At 34.4% G+C, this 20,043-nt stretch overlaps 1 protein-coding gene across 2 annotated transcripts; it reads left to right on the top strand.

Annotated features, from left to right (window-relative positions):
- Nucleotides 1-130: 130 nt before the first annotated feature.
- On the top strand, nucleotides 131-18,783 carry LOC135846067 (fatty acid synthase-like). 2 transcript variants are annotated; one of them, XM_065365050.1, is made up of 33 exons: nucleotides 131-359; nucleotides 3,702-3,833; nucleotides 3,924-4,061; nucleotides 4,543-4,716; nucleotides 5,114-5,308; nucleotides 5,932-6,170; nucleotides 6,387-6,623; nucleotides 6,726-6,923; nucleotides 6,997-7,128; nucleotides 7,213-7,443; nucleotides 7,530-7,719; nucleotides 7,799-8,028; nucleotides 8,171-8,475; nucleotides 11,798-12,056; nucleotides 12,128-12,236; nucleotides 12,314-12,574; nucleotides 12,661-12,840; nucleotides 12,911-13,062; nucleotides 13,155-13,322; nucleotides 13,481-13,621; nucleotides 13,706-13,858; nucleotides 13,939-14,141; nucleotides 14,219-14,458; nucleotides 14,533-14,662; nucleotides 15,321-15,494; nucleotides 15,579-15,758; nucleotides 16,660-16,858; nucleotides 16,957-17,140; nucleotides 17,214-17,359; nucleotides 17,434-17,681; nucleotides 17,752-18,076; nucleotides 18,172-18,318; nucleotides 18,399-18,783. In XM_065365050.1, the coding sequence occupies exons 1-33, from the start codon at nucleotides 329-331 to the stop codon at nucleotides 18,590-18,592; spliced, it is 6,225 nt and encodes a 2,074-aa protein (XP_065221122.1). In that variant the 5' UTR covers nucleotides 131-328; the 3' UTR covers nucleotides 18,593-18,783. The 2 variants fall into 2 exon arrangements, with proteins under 2 accessions (XP_065221122.1, XP_065221123.1); XM_065365051.1 differs by lacking the exons at nucleotides 16,660-16,858; nucleotides 16,957-17,140; nucleotides 17,214-17,359; ... (2 more) ...; nucleotides 18,172-18,318; nucleotides 18,399-18,783 and adding an exon at nucleotides 16,522-16,653.
- Nucleotides 18,784-20,043: the final 1,260 nt, after the last annotated feature.

The following is a 20,043-nucleotide window of genomic DNA, read 5'->3' as shown; positions in this document are numbered from 1 at the left end:
TAAAAATTAAAAATGGTAATAGAAATAAACACAAAAAACAGAAGATTTACGCAAGTATCGTAATTAATTCACAGGGTCAAGTACAAATTTCATTTAAAATTGTAATTTACCTAATCCGCGAGATCGTTGTCTACAGTATACAAAGTTGACTTGAACTGAAAACGAATCAGAGCGGTTTAAGGTGGTAGAAAAAAATATTACGAAAAGCTGACGTGTTTTGCAAATTTTTTCGCAATACGCGAAGTGTTTGTATAAAGGTGAACGATCCACCGGTATTCAGACCAAGACGACGGGACGCTGCTATTATTGGAATTTCCAAATATAGAAAATGAACGAAACGAATAATAATTCATCAATAGGTGAGCGAATACCTAGCAACAAATATTTTTATAAGATGATACGATGTACGAGTATAACTGTAACCTACCTATATTAAAAAAAAGAGAAGAAAAGTCAATTTTTCAACTTCGGTGATTCCGTCATACTTTCTGAAAATGAAATATTGGAATTTCCGAGTATAGAAAATGAACGAAACGAATAATAATCTAGCAACAAATATTTTTGTAAGATGATATGATGTATAACTGTAACCTATATTAAAAAAAGAGAAGAAAAATCAATTTTTCAACTTCGGCGATTCCGTCATAGTTTCTGAAAATGAAACGTTGACAGAGAATCAAGAATTTATTTATGTTGATATAAAGACGAATATAGGACGTCCACCCACATTTCAGCTTTCTATTCCTATCGTGTTACAATTAACTACCTACTTGTACTATTCGTGGAATTTTGAATTTTAAAAAAATCGAAAAATGAAATTCTTTGGAAAAATTTAACACGAGAGCATTTTCAAACGTAATTTCGATTCTTTTCTGTTTTGATTGATATTTTGACCTTTCTTACACGATTTTGAATTTTTCGACTATAAGAATTCGATTTAATTGAATGTAATTTAGACTCTGATGAACTATTTGTAAAATTTGAGGGGAGGAGGAGGGGGGGGGTCGAGTCAGAACTTTGATGAGAAACAAAAAAATTCGCTAGATATCACAGGACAATTTCAGTCAAAAAATTTGTCTTTGACAGTTTTTTTTGGATAACGGGGAGAGAGCTCACTCCTTTGATGGAACCTACAAAAAAGTCATGTTCAAATGACCCAGCCCGGGACGAAAATAATTTGTCCCCGTTTCTATGGACGAAACTATTGTATAGAGACTTTTTAAGAGAGGGAGGTGGTTCGACTAAAAATTTGCCGACTGATACGGGGGGGAAAATACCAATTTTGCCAATTGATATCATATTCATATGACTTGAAAATTTTTTCATTTTTTGTATTTCGAGAGAACTAAAAATGATGTGTTTTTATGCAAGGAGTTGATAATTTTAGGTTTTTGAAATTTTAAAATTTGAAAGATTTGTACTCAGGATATTAATTTTAAAACAAAAAAAGGAACCGGCCCACGTGAGGGCGAAAGCTATTAAAGATTTGTATTTCGAGAGGCAATATTCATGGTATCTAACACGTAAAATTAACAAAATCAAATTTTTCACAGGAAAAGGAGGAGTATCGATCAGGCCATTTTTTGGCACCCAGACAGTTATCGACTGAACCACTCTTAAAATGTTGTAATGAATGCCCCAATAAATACGAATCCGTGGTTAGTTAACCCAAAATGACCATTTTTTGGGCTCCAGGGGTCCCCAAAGTTGCGAATAAAAAAATACCTAATTTTTGGAACCACTGAATATTATTTTCAAAAACTTTTTCGACGTAAAATATCTGTTTGAACCCGTTAAACATTATACGAGGCAATTTTTCCATTTTCGACCCTCGGGGGCAGAAATTGGGGGGTTTTAATTTTTGAAAAATTTTGGAACCACCATTTTGAACCTACCCTTTTGAACCCCGCTAAAAAGCCTTTTACAGTTAATTAGTATCTGAAAGACGTCCATCTTACCGAATTTTGAGCTCAATAAAATTTTGCGCCGGTACTCAAAAATCCAATTTTCCAATTTTTTGCAATTTCGATATTTTGGGAACCCCTGGAAAACTAGAAACCTTCGATTTGCTCAAAACGTAACGTTTTTAGGTATATATGTTCAATTATTATCCAAATGAAAAAGTTTAATTAAGCTTCGGCATATTCGTAATTTTGAACCCTTCTTTTAGAGCCCCCCAATTTAGGCACCCCTAAAAAAGGCGTTTATGCATATTTTTTCAAATGATTTGAAAAATTCACATTTGAAACACACTAGCTAGTGCTCGATAATTTTTCATTTGATTTTTCCTGTAACTTTCAAAATTGAGCTATTTGGGGTCAAATTCTGACATTTTTACCTCGTTGAAATCGTGAAAACGTTATTTTCACGTCTTTTCGAAGAGTTAAATCTCAAAATTTGACCCAAAATAGCTCAATTTTGAATTACAGGAAAAATCATATGAAAAATTATCGAGCACTTGATAGTGTGATCCAAATGTAAATTCTTCAATTTATTTGAAAAAATATGCATAATCGCCTTTTCCAGGGGTGCCCAAAGTAGAGGGCTCTAAAAAAAGGGTTCAAAATTACGAATATGCCGAAGCTTGATTAAACTTTTTCACCTAGGTAATTGAATATATGCCTCAAAACGTTACGTTTGGCGCAAATCGCAGGTTTCTAGTTTTCCCGGGGTTCCCAAAAAATCCAAATTACAAAAAATTGGAAATTTGAATTTTTGAGTACCAGCGCAAAATTTTATTGAGCTCAAAATTTGATAGGATGGAGGTCTTTCAGATACTAATTAACTGTAAAAAGCTTTTTAGCGGGGTTCAAAGGGGTAGGTTCAAAATGGTGGTTCCAAAATTTTTCAAAAATTAAAATCCCCCAATTTCTGCCCCCGAGGGTCGAAAATAAAAAAATTGCCTCGTATAATGTTTAACGGGTTCAAACAGATATTTTACGTCCAAAAAGTTTTTGAAAATAATATTCAGTGGTTCCAAAAATTAGGTATTTTTTTATTCGCAACTTTGGGGACCCCTGGAGCCCAAAAAATGTTCATTTAGGGTTAACTAACCACGGATTCGTATTTGGGGCATTCATTACAACATTTTAAGAGTGGTTCAGTCGATAACTGTCTGGTGCCAAAAAATGGCCTTATCGATACTCCTCCTTTCCAAAAAAAATTAAAAAACTGACGTCGCATATATTCCAACACTGTTGCCAATTTCATCAAAAATAACATTTTTTTTCAATAATTTGAAGATTTCTGTGGCACGTTTGATTTTTTTCATTTTTTCCCCAACTATTTAACTAAATTCACTAGGTACTTTTTCACTACTTTCACTACTTCTTGTTACATACTTACTCTGAGCATAAACACGATACTTTTAATACGAAAAGTTTATTTTTCACTTTAAAACATTAAAAGTTGAATGATTTTTTTTTAGAAAAAAAAATTGATAAATAAATAAACAGGTTTTTTTCATTACAGGCTTTTTTTTACCGAGGCTCTCAGAAAGCGTGAGCCCGGGACAAACTGTCCCCCCTTTGCCCCCTCCCCCAACCACCGCCATGACGGCTTTGAAACCACCACAACAATATTTACAAAAAATTTCAAATTTTATGCCAAATGTTTACCCAATTCGACGACAGCTCAAAAAAAATTTGAAAATTTCACACGTCTCAAACTCTTTCTAAAAAACAGTTGTTTCCTCGTTTCAGATAATCCTGACGACGTAGTTATTTCTGGGATTTCGGGCACATTTCCAAAAAGTGAAAATGTCGAAGAATTCAAGGAAAATTTACTAGCAGGAAATGATATGATTGGTCCAGTTACGAGATTCGATTCAAAAAGTAAATTAATTCGTTAATAAACATCGAGAATATCAAATAAATTCATAACTACAAATATATGAAAAAAATTTGTATTCCATAAATACGAAGATTTGATGGCCGGCGCAATAGACAATTTCAATCGATTCGACTACTCTTTTTTTCGACTCACGAGCAGTCAAGCTCAAAGCATGACTTATTCTTCAAGAATGCTACTTGAGAAAAGTTTCGAAGCTATTTTGGATTCAGGTATGCGGTACATCGCCGATTTTAATTGTGTTCTGTAATATGTAGATATGAAGAGTGATATTCCAAAACTCGCTTTGTCCATTTTCACAACTTTTCAGGAAAGAGGAAAAACAGTTTCCCTTTAAACGGGTAAATTGGCTTTTTAGGCGAGTTTAGCACTTTATTTAGGTGGATTTATGATGTAGGAGTGTAGGTATACACTTCATCCACTAAATACTGCTGAAAAAAATTTCAATAAAAATGGACAAAACGCGTTTTGGAACATTATTTTTTTTTTAATTTTTAGTAAATTGGCTATTTAGGTGAGTTTTAACACCTCATTTTGGTAGGTTGATGATGTAGAAATGTGAGTTAATACTTCATCTACCAGGTACCGCTGAAAACCCAACTTCGATAAAAATGGACAGAGCGAGTTTTGGAATATCACTCTTCATATGTACATGAAACATTTTTTAACACCTCCTATTTCACTCATAACAAGGCTACAATCCTCGAGAAATAAAGGGTAAAAATATCGCGGTTATTGTTGCCGTATGGGATTTACATAACGAAGGAGACCCAGCAATGCTGAGAAATCCGGATACTTTTAACGAACTGTTCGGCAGATTGGAATTTATGCTGAGCAACAGGATTTCAAGTGCTTTGGATATTCATGGTAATGAAAATGATGACAGTAGAATTGAAAACGAATAATATGAAGAAGTCTCGAGCTAAGAATGATGAAAATGTCCTCGTGAACAAATTAGAAAATTTACAAAAAAGATCAGTCGACTCCTCCCCCTCTCCTCGAAACGGTTTCGAACACTTTCAATCCGATCTAGATTCTCCAACAAAAACTGAGACTTCCCTGTAGAAATTCAAAACTGCTCTAGGAGGCGTACAGCAATCAACTTAGGCTGCTGAAAATTTTATTTCATCATTAGTGTTCGACATTCGGAATTATTCCGAACAAGTGCTTTTCATCACTCTTAGCAAAGGATTCAATGCTCAATTGCTCATTTGTCAGAATTTTCAATTTTTAATTAAAATACTTTTATAATCTACTTCACCAGGGCCCAGTTATATCGTCAACACAGCTTGCTCATCATCTTTATACGCTATTGACGGCGCTATTAGAGCCATTCAAAGAGGACAATGCGAAGGAGCGATCGTATGCGCATCAAATTTCTGTTTAAAATTGGAGAAAAATTCTGTAATAAATCCATACCTCAGTGCTTCGGGGAAAAGCTCGCCTTTTGATGTCAACGGTAGGTAAAAATGAACATTACAATTTATACCTATTTATGATGTACTATATCGAGTTGATATTATTCTATACACGAATTTTAGCCATGTAGGTAGGTCAGACCGAAAGGGTGTCAGGAGGTGCTAAAAAAACGAAATTCAATTTTTTCAATAAAAATTATAAAACATGAACTTGATGGTATACCTAGTTCGACATCTTTGATGGCATATGTATTGCGGGGGAAAAAAATTCGAGCGAAATTTACGACTTTAGGCAAGAAAAAACGCGTTTCCAAATAGTCAAAAATTTTTTTAAAAAATTTGCCTGTGGTATAAAATACCTACTATGTATGTACATTAAACAAAATGAAAAAAAATTTTTTGTTTTTTTTCCGATTTCAAACCCTTTTCACTTTTGTTGTTAGGCTGAAAAAAAATTGAAAAAATTGATGGCCATCACTCGACTTCATTTCATGAAAAACTTTAAAAGTCACCCCTTAAAACAACTTTTCAAAATTTTGAACATTTTTTAAAAATTTGCAAAAAATTCAAAAATAACCCTCAGGACTAATTGAAATTTTAATTACGGGTTTTTTAAATGTTGCATGTCGGTACTTAAAATCTTGAACTTCCATAATTTTTTAAGCCGATGGTTACGTCAGAGCTGACGCAGTGGCTGCAATTTTTCTACAAAAAAGAAAATGCGCTCGAAGAGTATACGCAAATGCTATTCATACATCCATCAACAGTGAAGGATTCAAAGAAGAGGGAGTTAGGTCTCCCTCGTCCAAACAGCAAATAAAGTTGTACGAACAATGTTACAAAGAAATTAACATGGATCCGAAAAAAATATCATACATTGAAGCTCATGGTACCGGTACACAGGTACCCTATAATTTTTATCCTCATTTTTTTATTTTACTTTTCAACGCAGAATAAATTTTGAACAGAGTAAACAGGACGAACAGTTGGTTTACAATGGGAAATTTTAGCACAGCTCCTCCGAAGAAAGAAAAAAAATGAACCAATTTGTCTAAATTATCATTTCAGCCTTCATCATGAACGATTCTTTTCTTCAACTTTTCTCATTTTTTTCCACAGGCAGGAGATATAGCGGAAGGAATCTCAATCGAAGAGTTTTTCTACACAGCAAGTAACCGTGAAACTCCTCTGAAAATAGGATCAGTGAAATCAAACATGGGTCATACTGAAGCAGCAGCAGGTATATGTGGTTTAATCAAAATGATCATCGCTTTTGAATCAGGAATCATTCCAGCAAATTTACGATATAACACACCGAATCCAAAAATTAAAGGCTTAATCAACGGGCATCTCGAGGTAATTCCAAATGGAAATTTTAGAATATAAGGTGCGATTACCTATTGGCAAGTGGGTATTGAAAATTTGAAAATTTCATTCGTATATATTGTTTGTTACAAGGTCATTTCAAAACCAACCCCTTTGGAAGGTGAATATTTCGCAATGAATTCTTATGGAATTGGCGGATCCAATGGTCATATGATCCTGTCTCCTCACAAAAAAATTAAAAATAAGAACCACCTGATAAATGAGGAAATATCGTTCTTAGTCACTGCGTCTGGTAGGACTGAGGAAGCTGTGGATTGTATTTTAAATAATGTGAGATGATACCTATTCGAAAATACATCTTTATTCTTCATTCAGAAAAATTAAATGTTATTTTTTATTTTAGGCAGAGAAAAATAAAAACGACCCAGAATACATTCGATTATTACATGAAATTTTCAAATACCAAATCGGTGGTCATCTATACAGAGGCTATACCCTTATAAAAAAAAATAAACCTCCAAAGACTTCCAAAAAGGTACGTAACTCATGCCAGGAATCGAATAGAATTCACCAAGAAATGTAATGAGGAATCTAACCTTCTGCTTGGGAATATTTTTAGTTTTTTGCAGGCGAAAATCGACCAATATGGTTCGTTTTTGCTGGTATCGGATCGCAATGGACCGGAATGGGGAAATCATTGATGAACATTCCAATTTTGGCCGAATCTATTCGAAAAAGTCACCAATTTTTGAAATCAAAAGGATTGGACTTGATAAAAATTATCACAGATGACGATCCAAAAACACTCGATAACATTTTAAATTCATTTGTGGGAATAGCAGCCATTCAGGTGATACGACTTCGAATTGTATTTGTGATTTTAAGTATTGGATATGAAGGAAAAATTCTACAATGGGACATGATGCGATTCAACAGATTGCTTCGATAGATTTGTTAAAGAAGCTGAATTTACAACCAGATGGAATTGTTGGTCATTCTCTCGGAGAACTGGGATGTGCGTATGTTGATGGATGCTTTACATCTGAACAAATGCTTTCAGCAGCGTATTATCGTGGTTTAGTTTTATTAGAGACTTCTTTCACACATGGTACAATGGTGGCTGTAGGTGAGAACTTGAATTTCGTTAGAAAAATACACCAGAAAAATCGATTTGATTCTCTAAATATCGAAATCGATTCAATTAGGTCAAGGTCATAATGCCATGAAAGATATTATTCCTCCCGAGATTGATATTGCATGTCACAATGGTCCTACCAACTGCACCTTGTCAGGTCCTACAGAAATCGTGCGGAAGTTCATCGAAGATTTAAATGAAAAAAATATATTCAATCGAGTAGTACAAACTTCGAACATAGCGTACCACAGTCGTTACATAAGCTCGTCAAAATCAAAGTTGATATCCTACATGAAACAAGTAAGTAATAATACTATCCAAATCAGAAACTAATACAATAAAAAATCATACCTGAAACATCATCATTCATCACCCATCGTTTTAAAAAATTCCAAAATGAAACTTGAGTGGAAATCAACGTTTTTTTCCCTTACTTATTTAGGTGATTACAGAACCGAAACTTCGGTCTAAGAAATGGATATGTACATCTGCTCCTGAACAGAACTGGGACAGAGAAGAGGTTAGATTTTCTTCAGCTGAGTATTATGCCAATAACTTGCTGAATCCAGTTTATTTTGAAGAAAGTCAACGTTACATTCCTGCCAACGCCGTAACCATTGAAATAGCACCTCATGGCCTTCTAAATGCGATTTTAAAACACTCATTACCAACCACTGTAGATAATATACCACTAATGACGAGGAATAATGAGAATAACGCCGAATACCTGTTGAATGCCCTTGGAAGGTACGTAAAATTAAATTTCTGAAGATGCTTTATTCAGGTTTTGTATATTTTTTCGAATTTTAATAAGCACAATTTCACAGTTTTCGAGAATAAAAAATTAATATTTCAAAGTTATATTATTGTACCTATTCAAAAAATGCGTAGAATTTAAGCTGCTTTCAAGCTCCCAGCGACGTTTTGAAAATTCCAGTTTTCCAAAATAAAAAAAAGTGAACCATCAAAAGTATCCATAAACACATCCAGTCGCTGCTAATGCTAAAAGTTCATTTAGACAGGTTTTGGTAATTGTCTTTAGAAAACAGAAATTTCCAAAATGACACAGGAGGTCCCAGAACGGCTTCAACGTGATTTGGTTAAAATTTGTGGGAGTTTTAATATCCAAAAATCTGCTGGAGGCTTCAGAACTCTTCAAAATGGTTCAAAACTTGTTCCAATCGATTCGGAGAATGGGAAATACACACATTAGAAACAGCTTAAAATTCGTAACATTGAAAACCCTAGCTACATATTATAATCCTCCACAAGTTTTATTTTAGAATATTTTTTTTCAATCAGAAGTTTGGATATGTAATTTTCATGTTGCGAAAAGGGGCACAAAATAATCGCAGATTTTAGGGAATTTCCGAAACACTAAATCAAGCTGTTTACTAAAATCTAAAAAACAAAATTCGTACTTTTTTCGCACCTTTTTCGTATTTATGTAATAAAATTTCGTACCATTACCATTCCTCACAATTTGCCCCCCCCCGCTCACTCCTCAGCTTAAAAAAATTACTGAATTCAGGAAATTCACAGATTTTCCTGATTCAAAATCCGTATGGTACTCCATATACATAATATTTAGTCCCCTCCCCTTCAGAAACAATTTTATCATAAATTTCATCATGTTTCGAGTTTGTCCAATTTTTTTCAATTTTTTGTTTAAAAAAATATATTTTAGGCACATTCCCGAGAACTTTTTATTTTTTGTCCCATTTTTAAAACTTTACAAAAGTTGAAGAACAGGGTAACCACAAGATTACTCTCAGAAATTCTATTTTTGGGAAGGAAAAATAACTTGGTCCAAATGAATCGAAAGGAAGAGCTTTCAAGGGGAGTTTTTTTCTCTTCATCATTCCTCATAATTTGAGCCAAAAAAGATGAGAAAATTGAACAAAAGAATTCGTTATTTCAGGTGGATTTCGTACACGACTTTTGTGACCAAATTCTATTTTTTTTCCATTTTATTATCTTATTGCTAGAAAATGACAAAATAATTAAGACTCAAGATCACAATTTTGAAAAAAATATACATAAATACCTAGAAATAGAACAAAATTTTTGCACGTAGATGCACGGGAAATTCCAGCGGCTAGTAATACTTGAGGTAGTGTATTTCAAGATGTCAATTTCCATTTTTGCCCCCAAATGCCCCGGCGACTACAACAGTCAATTATACCTAGTGAAGAATCATGGTGAATTTTGTTAAAATGTTACAAATTTTTTCTTCCAGGGACTTTGACGGCTCCCCAATAGAAAATTCTTCATCCCCCGCCCTTCACCCCTTCTACACCCTCGAAAACGTACATTTTGACATATCACACGTCATTATGGACAAATTTTGAATTTTTCACCGTTTTCACCCCCTTCATCCGCCACAATTCACCCCTACGAGAAAAATATTGTCAAATTCGTGATCTACACCCTCAAAAACATACAATTCGATATATCACACATCATTATGGTCAAATTTTGAATTTTTCACCCCCTCCATCCCCCACCATTCACCCCTACGAAAAAAATATTGTCAAATTCGTGATCTACACCCTCAAAAACATACAATTCGGTATATCACACATCATTATGGTCAAATTTTGAATTTTTCACCCCCTCCATCCCCCACCATTCACCCCTACGAAAAAAATATTGTCAAATTCGTGATCTACACCCTCAAAAACATACAATTCGATATATCACACATCATTATGGTCAAATTTTGAATTTTTCACCCCCTCCATCCCCCACCATTCACCCCTACGAAAAAAATATTGTCAAATTCGTGATCTACACCCTCAAAAACATACAATTCGATATATCACACATCATTATGGTCAAATTTTGAATTTTTCACCCCCTCCATCCCCCACCATTTCCCACCATTCACCCCTACGAAAAAAATATTGTCAAATTCGTGATCTACAGCCTCGAAAACATACATTTCGACATATCACACATCATTATAGTCGAATTTTGTATTTTTCGCCCCTTCACCCCCTCGCCCCCCCTACTAAAAATATTGTAGAATTCGTATTCTGGGACCCCAAAAACATAAGGGAGGATATCATTGTACCATTGTTTTAGGGTTCATCGTAAGTTTTTGAGTTACACGCCCGTTTTTAGGGTGCTCATACAGCCCACTGTGCAACTAATGTAATTCAAAAATGCTCCATCAGTACTATATTAATACTATAGCATGTTTTAGATCCGTCTTCAGTACTTCCACAGAAGTTAAGCAGTCTCAGGCCTGGCTAGAGGTTGGATGGGTGACCGTTTACAAATTATTCTCTAGGAGTACTGAAGTTCGGTAGTTCAGTAGTACTGTAGTAAAACTAGGTGCAGTTCTGCTGTGTGATACTATTTTTTTCATAGAATCGTGAAGTTACAGTACTACTGAAAAGTAGTACTGCAGTATTACTTTTCAGTAGTACTGTGGTACTACTGTGTGATGGTACTGGAGTACTACTTGAAAAGTTCAAATTGTTACTACTGAAAGTAGTACTGCTTTCAGTATTAAATTAGTAGTACTATTTTTTTGCATGGGATGTGACCCTGTCTGACAAAATCGACCATTTCGACAAAAAAAAGTGTCCAAAATAATGACGATTAAAATGAATCTTGAGGGTCGAAATGATCGATTTTGTCAGGCGGGGTCACATACATTTTTTTTGAAATTGGCGCGTTATTTGAAGAAATTTTTAAACTTTTGTACGTACAACCATATAGATCAAATTCGCACCTCAAAACTTCTTCTTATTCTGATTTGATTAGGGGGGAGAACGTGTTATTTTTTTCACTTGAGAATTCGATTGGTCAAAGAGGGAGGGGATGAGGATTAGGATGGAGAACAATAAAAAAACACCACAAATCAGCTGTTGAGACTTTTTTAACGCGTTCGAAAAAAAAACTGAAAAAAATTCCCACAAATTGGCCTTTTATTTTCAACTACTCAACTTTCGACTTTCCTAATCGATTGGCGATGGTTTTGAGCTACTCGCATTTAATTCTCCAGCATCCAAAAACTCCCATAAAAAGAAACCAAATAAAACTCAGCCTCGATTTACAGAATATACGAAGCGGGCTGTGAGATGGAACTTAGCTATTTATATCCACCGATCGAATTCCCAGTTAGCAAATCAACTCCAATGATATCTCCGTCGATAAAATGGAATCACGATCAAGCAGACCAGATCGATGAGATCAATACAGGTTTTCTTCAAAGTAGTGAAAGAACTTTCGTGATTTACCCAAAGAGTAAAGAACACGAGTACATCCAAGGCCACATTATTGATGGTAGAAATCTGTATCCTGGCTTCGGATACTTGGTCAGTTCATAAACTCGTATTTTCATTTTGACGCAGAGAGAGTTCCTCAATTAATCATTTACTTTTTTTAGTGGTTAGTTATCGAAACTATCGCATCATTGAGACAAAAACAGATTTCCGAACTTTCGATTGTTTTTGAAAATGTTTGTTTTGAAAGAGCGACGATAATTCCCGAAAAAGGTAAACATATCAAACCGAATTTTAAAACGCAACAATCATACTGTTTTTTTTATTGCCATTGTGTGAAATGATTTCAGGCGGTTTATTTTTCCGTATTTTGATTCATGACCTCAAGAATCACTTCGAAATAAAATGCAACGCAATTGTGGTAGTGACTGGACAAGTAAGAATGGTCGAAAATATTCGAGAGGAAGTATTCGAAGTTGAACCATTTAAAGACGAAATATCCAATTCCCATATTTTACCTTTGAGCAATGACGATTTCTATAAAGAGCTCAGATTAAGAGGGTTTCATTATAAAGGATTATTCAAAAGCGTTCAATACGCCAACTGCACTGGTAAAATTACAGCATAATTACTGTTTTCTAGATAATCGAACCCTATATATTCCTTTATTTTGATCTTTCCAATCTTTTTTCTATAGGTACCTATGGAGAAATATCTTGGAGCGACAATTTTGTAACTTATATGGACGGAATGGCACAATTTACTCTGCTATGCATGGATAGTCGCAATCCTATGGTTCCTACTTTCATAAACAAACTTGTCATCGATTTCAAAAAACATTACGAAATTCTGGAGTCACTGGATGAGAAAAATCGAAGTTAGCTACTTCCGATTATGGAATATTTTTTACGAATTTTGTCTAAGGAATATATTTTTACATCTTAAAGAATTTCCCGTCAATTTCCATTCAAATTATGGTCTATTATGTACCGGAGGAATCCAAATGAGTGGCTGGAAAACCAACGAAATTAATCGTCAAAAGATTCTAACTGATACAGTGTTGGAAAAATGCCAATTTGTGCCTTACATAATCGAGCAAGTAAATAGATGAATTTTTTCATAAAATTGTTCATGGAAATAAAGATATTAGGGAATTATTCATGCTCACAGAGAGCTGTGGATATTTTTCAGAAAATGAATTTAGATTCGATAATCAGAATTTGTGTCGAAATGGCTTTGAAAAACACACAAATAATGAAAGCGACAACTTACCAAATACTTGATGAAAATTGTGATCCCGAGAGTGCTCTCATTTCTGCCGCAGTTGTGCATGCTTTGAACGATGTACACTCAATTGAGGTAATCCAGCCCAAAGTAGTCCAGTAAGCCAACCTGATGAAAGAAAACAAAAAATAAAGCTATCAATAATGATGTTGTTGCAAACATTTCGCCATTACTTTGGTACATATTTTTTAATGCTCTTCAATGTAGCAATAATGAGTTTGTTAACTGTGCAGGCAAACGTCAATGTTCTAATCAATTCGGAAAAATTGAGAGAGATGGAAGATTTAAAGGATATCACCATATCAAATGAAGAGTTACCGAAAAACAAAACCGCCTTAATAATTATCTTGGAAAATATTCAAAATAAAACAGAGGTCAATATTGTTTCCAATATCTTTACCAACTCATATCAAAAACAAAAGGTAGTCACTGAAATACGATTTTAAAATTATTTTCAGCTCATGGAATCAATTTCCGAAGCATTAAGAGACGACGGTTTCATCATCACCAAGGAACCAATCAATGAAAGCGTGTCATTTGAAAATTTAGGATTCAGTGTGTGCTTCAATCGAATCGTAAATTATTCTGAAAAAATTATCTTACTCAAAAAAGTACATTTTTATACAAAAATAGAACGAATGCAATGTATAAAAATCAACGAAATAATTGATTATTTTTTCGCATCGATTAGATCACGAAATATAAAACAATAAATAAAACAATCCGATTAAGAAATGATTCCTATTCCTGGATATCTGAGATCCAAAACGCTCTATCAACTCTTGAAGTGCAGAAAAACGAAAAACTGATTGTGTACGCCGAAAAAGAGCCAACAAACGGAATATTGGGGTTCTTCAGTTGCCTAAGCAAAGAAGAAAAAGGAACCAATGTCAGGTAAATTCATCGTTTCATATGGAAAATCCGCAGGATGAGCAAAAAAATGTATACGACAAATGGAAGTTTCTTTTCAGGTGTTTTTTCATAATGGATAGCGATACGCCTGCTTTTTCACTCGATGATCCATTCTACAAAGTTCAACTGGATAAGGATCTACGTTACAATGTTTACAAAGATGGGAAATGGGGAAGTTATTATCATTTGAAGTTGGATTTAGAAGACCGTGTCGAATGTAGTCATGCATTTAGCGTGTTGGAAGAGCATGGTAATCTTTCATCATTCAAATGGATTGAAGGCCCATTGGATCCTCTGACGTAATAAAATTTCTAAAAAAGTGTGACATGAAAGATAACTGGAAAATTAGCTGTCTTCGATTTATTAATTTTAGGTACGAAAATAATTTGAATGGGAAATCTCTCGTTCACGTTTATTACAGTGGTCTCAATCTCAAAGACGTTTGGTTATCATTGAAAAGAATTCCTTCGGTGAATTCATCCTTACAAAATCGTTTGAACTTGGTGAGTATCTAAAAATGTCTACCTTGTCATCATCAGCATTTCAGCAACTCATCCAGTCCTCTGAAAAGGCATCGTGCTCTTTGACGAAATTTTCAATCATTTACAAGCACTTTCCCTGGGCTTGTCATGAGACGTTTGTGAAGGTTCATGGGCCTTGTCATAGACCAGATTAGGTCAAACCATCTTACGGAGGATCTTTCCCTACTTCTTCAGGGTGTCTACCAAAACGTCCAGGCAAAAAATCATGACTTTTTCATGACCTATTATTTCACATTTTTTACCGCATAAAAATACCCCTCCCCCTAAACAAAATAAAAAATAAATTAAATAACTTGAAACTGTGAGGATTTTTTTAAAAAATTTGTTGGCAATTAGGTATTTCAGTTTTTTCATCTTCATGATTTTTTGAACAAATTTTTCATTTTAAAAATTTTTCTCGTCTTATGGGCCAGATGGGTGTTTTAAAAAATTTTCAAGTGTGTTTCGAGCAAAATCACGACTTTTTCATGAGTTTCATGACTTTCATGATCGTTAGATATCCTGTTCTTGTAACAATAGTGTTTCCAAGCTTTTTCCTTTATCTTGTTATCGGTAGCGATGATCATCGTGTTTGTTTCCAGGCCATATATCCACTATTTTTTTTTTTTTTTAATTCAAGGATTACCTAGGAAGTGAATTTTCTGGTAAAGATGCAAACGGAGCTCGTTTAATGGGAATAGTACCTGGTAAAGGGATCGCAACACTGGTAGAAGCAATGCCACATCTCACCTGGAGAGTACCATATAATATGACATTGGAAGAAGCAGCCAGTATACCGATTGTTTATGCAACAGTAAGAGTAAAAAACCATACTCATAAATCATTTTCAGGTTCTGTAGCATATACTCTCATCATTTTCCAATTAATTTTTTTTCAGGTTATTTTTGCCTTCTTTTTCAAAATGAATTTGAAAAAAGGATACTCCATCCTCATACATTCTGGGAGTGATGCAATTGGCCAAGCAGCACTTAATATATGCCTACATTACAAATGTAATATTTTTACAACAGTTGACACTCCACAGAAAAAAGAATTCATCAAGAGAACATTTCCTCAAGTAATTTTCTCGCGCACTGCTCACTGGAGCGGTTCTTTTTTTTAGCACCCTTATTGCATTTTAGGCCTTTTTTTAACACTCTTCCTGCAAAACTTTTTCCTTCGATCCAAAAGACAACTCCACAAACAAACTTTCAGGTGCAGGTACAAGAAATTGAGGAATCTGCAAGGGTTAAACATACATGCTTAATTTTTTAAAAATATTTTCTTGAAAAAGTTTGAGCACATGAAATGACTTCTCCTCATTCATGTCAAAAATAGTGCTCAAAACGCACTGCAGGTCGAACATGATACAGAAGGAAAGATCCCATAGTAGTAAGTAACTGCCCAATTCCACATTTCGTAATCATACAACATTTTTTTTTTTATTTCGAAAAATATCGGAGCCTTAAAAAACACTTTTATCTACACAATCTAAAAATATGTATGTTCGTAATTTGCAAGTCACCAGAAATTCACTTTGGAATTATAACCGAGAATTTTGTTTTTCATGAATATTTATGCACTTTTTCGGTGATTTTTCAAAATTTAAAATTTCATAGGACTCTCAATTTTACATTCAGATGGCTGAAATTTACATACTTAAGTCATCATATCATATTCTAGTAAAAAAAAAAAAAAAATAAGAAAATAATTCTGATGAAAAAATTAGCATATTTTCGCTTAAAAACTGGTCATTTTTAATGAGCAAAAAAATTGAATTATAGATTTGAACATTTCCCCCTAAAAACGTCAAAAATCAACTTTGGAAGATGTTTTTTTAGGTTCGGGACCCTTTTGACCAACCCAAGATTCCGGATTTAAGGAGTTCCCTCGCCAGTAAATTCCCACACGAGCTTTTCGATAATGAACTCCTGAAGTTTTCATAAGAAGCCGAACTATACTCGTAATTGAATTGTTAGATTCCAGAGAGCCACATTGGTAACTCGAGGGACACGTCATTTGTGAAAATAATCATAGATCAGACCAAGGGTAGAGGTGTTGATGTGGTTTTGAATAGTTTACCACAAGATAAGCTTCGAGCATCATTACGTTGTGTTGCTAAAGGTGGACACTTTTTAGAAATGGGAACATTTGAGACGAGCAAAAATAATACATCAGGTAACTAATCACTAATGCAAGCCATTCATCACCTTTTCACACAGTTCGAATATCTTTAATAAATCAAGAATTTGAACATTTTTTTCAATTTACATCAGAAATAGGAGATTCTTTGAATGACATCACGTACCACAGTGTGCAATTAAACGTTTCATTATTCGATGCTAAAAACGAAACAATTATTGGTATTCGTGATAAATTACAAGAAATGCTTGATCAAGGGATCGTCAAACCCATCAACCGAACGGTTTTTCAAGCCGACGAAATGGAATCAGCATTCAGGTAAGTATAACTTTTGCATAACAAAAAAAAAATTTTAATGGAAAGCCACGTTTTCAACTTCACAAATAACTAGGTACATGACCTCCGGAAACCAAATTGGCAAATTGGCTATAAAAATTCGCGATGAAGAAAAATGTGCCAATGCTAAGCCAACTATTTTACGTTTGAAAGCAAAACCACGAGTTAGATGCGAAGAAAATAAATCCTACGTTATTCTAGGTTCGTCTGATCTCTTTCATTTCTCGTAATAATATTTAGAAATTTCCTTATCAACTTCTTAATAATAATTTCAGGAGGATTAGGCGGATTGGGAATGGAGTTGGTTGACTGGTTGGTAACACAGGGTGCTCGAAATATCGTACTAAGCTCTCAAACAGGAGTAAAAAATGGCTACCAATCGTACAGAATAAATTTATGGAGATCCTACGGAGCCAACGTGCAAATATCTACAGTAGACATTTCTAAAGAGCTCGCTGTGAAGAATTTACTCGAATTGGCCAGCCAATTAGGGCCAATAGCTGGAATATTTAACCTTACAGCGGTACATTGAATAGAGCGAAGAGGTCCAAAAAAATACGTGTAATGGGTTCTAGTATTTCCCTAATTTTTAGACATGGAAGGACGATCCTTTCTTGAAACAAACCGAAAACACTTTCAAAATCGTCGCTGATCCAAAAGCAATCGCTACTATTCATTTGGACAAATTGAGCAGGAAAATGTGCCCAAATTTGGAATACTTCGTCGTATTTTCTAGCATAGTTTGCGGTCAGGGGCATATGAATCAGACCAACTACGGTTTCGCTAATTCTATCGCTGAAAAAATTTGCGAAGCTAGAAATGCTGATAATTTACCAGCTCTAGCAATACAGTGGGGAGCTATAGGAGAAGTGGGCAAGGTTTCCAAAATGCTTGGAAATGACTTATCCATCGATTTTGGTAACACCCCAACTACGTACTATATCTCAATCCTCGATGTTTATTTTTCTACACATTTGATACATTGTTTTCTCATTATTTTTTTCGGTAATTAGGAGGAATAATGCAACAAAACGTCATATCCTGCATAGAAACATTGAACGTATTCATGAAACAGCGAAATCCAATCGTATGCAGCAAGATTACAGCTGACAAACGTAGAATTGATGCTGACATTATAACAACAGTGGTCAACATATTAGGTAAACATTTTCTACAAGTTACCGAAGGTGAAATCACATTACAGACGCAACTTTCAACAATATTTTATCCACGACTATAGGTATCAAAGATCTCAAAACAATGAGTAATACGTGGACTTTAGCAGAGCTAGGAATGGATTCGATTACCAGAATGGAACTGAAGATGATTCTAGAAGCAGAATTCAATATTTTTCTCACTTCAGAAGAATTGTTGACGACTACCTTCGCAAAGTTACATCAGTTAAAAGAGAAAACAGATCGAAAATCAAAATAATTATCACACGGATATCAGAAAAAATATCATCAAAGAATAAAATAAAATGAAATTTTTTAAAAGAAAGTTTCTACAGATTGCTTGGTTGTGATTTGTTGAATTATTCTTTTCGACCCAAATTGATGTATAATTACGAAATAAACCTAAGTATGTATGATTGAGAATTCGAGAAATAAAGTTTAGAACCTATATTAACTCGTTAAAAAGGTATTTGTATACATTACTTACACTGAATTCGAATATACGATCGTCGATCTCCGAGAAAAAACTCAATAAATTAATTCTAGGGAAGGCCTTAAATGCTTGAGATTTCTTAAGAGAGAGAGTAGGTGGGGCGAAGCAATTTTTGGAGGGGCATAACATGACCCCAAATGGATGAAAAGGTCCCAAAATCATACCATCGCACAGTACCCTATCTGTGATCAACATATCCAAATTTCAGCTTCCTAGGTCATCCCCACTCCTTTAAAGATGGAAAAAACCAAAAATAGGGGCAAAATAAGGGGATTTTTAGCTTAATTCCGCTTTAAATGGGGTGGGGATGACCTAGGAAGCTGAAATTTGGATATGTTGATCACAGATAGAGTACTGTCCGATGGTATGATTTTGGACCCTTTTCATCCATTTGGGGTCATGTTATGCCCCTCCAAAAAAATGACCTTTCTGTAATTTTCAACTTTGACCCTCCCCACTCCAGAGATCAACTCTAGCTCCCAAAAGAATCCCATTCCCCAAGTTTGACTTCATTTTATCAATTAGAACAGGTTACAAGTCCCAAATCATAAAATGTAAAATTATTGAAATCACATCACTTTGAGGGGTCGTAGCGCCACCCCCTTGAGACTAAGGAGTTGGTCGATAGCTCATTTGATAGGTATTGGGGTGGAGATGAAATGATCACTGGGCTCATTTTACTCAAAATTCAATATTTCAGGGGTTCTTGATGAAAAACTGATTTTGAGGGGCTTTGATCCACTTGGGGGGGGGGTTAGCTTGTGGGGTAGGGGGCGGGGACTTTTAGTATGTTGTTCAGCACACCACCCTAGACAATATTCACCAAAAAAATCTTTGTTTGCAATTATGTTTGGGTTCGCCCATTTTTTTCTGCTATTTGACTGGGCTAAATTGCATACCTACCTAATTTTCACTTGAACAATGAACATGATAAGTACTAAAACTTTACCATTCGTAAATAGTAAAAATTATCTTCACAATTGCAATCGATTAAGATACGTACAACGATATAGTGTACCTACCTAGTACTTTTCATTCGATCATACAAAATTTTATTTAACTGGAAAAAATAATAAAAAAATAATGAAATTAATATATACATAGGTAAAAATTACATTGAATTTTGTGAAAGATGCCGTTCAGAATGGTGATTTTCATTTTCAACACAAATTAAACTAGGTAGGTACACATTAAGAGATTTTTATTATGAAATATTA

Source organism: Planococcus citri, chromosome 4 (genome assembly GCF_950023065.1).
Source record: "Planococcus citri chromosome 4, ihPlaCitr1.1, whole genome shotgun sequence".
NCBI classification, from domain to species: domain Eukaryota; kingdom Metazoa; phylum Arthropoda; class Insecta; order Hemiptera; family Pseudococcidae; genus Planococcus; species Planococcus citri.
The sequence above is the reverse complement of the archived record's forward strand: the minus strand, read 5'-3'. Positions and strand labels throughout refer to the sequence as shown.

Coding starts and splice junctions, on each gene's coding strand:
- LOC135846067 (XM_065365050.1), top strand. CDS start 329: ATGAACGAAACGAATAATAATTCATCAATAG. Junction 6,624..6,725: donor TAATCAACGGGCATCTCGAG/GTAATTCCAAAT, acceptor GTTTGTTACAAG/GTCATTTCAAAACCAACCCC. Junction 13,859..13,938: donor AAATTATCTTACTCAAAAAA/GTACATTTTTAT, acceptor CGCATCGATTAG/ATCACGAAATATAAAACAAT.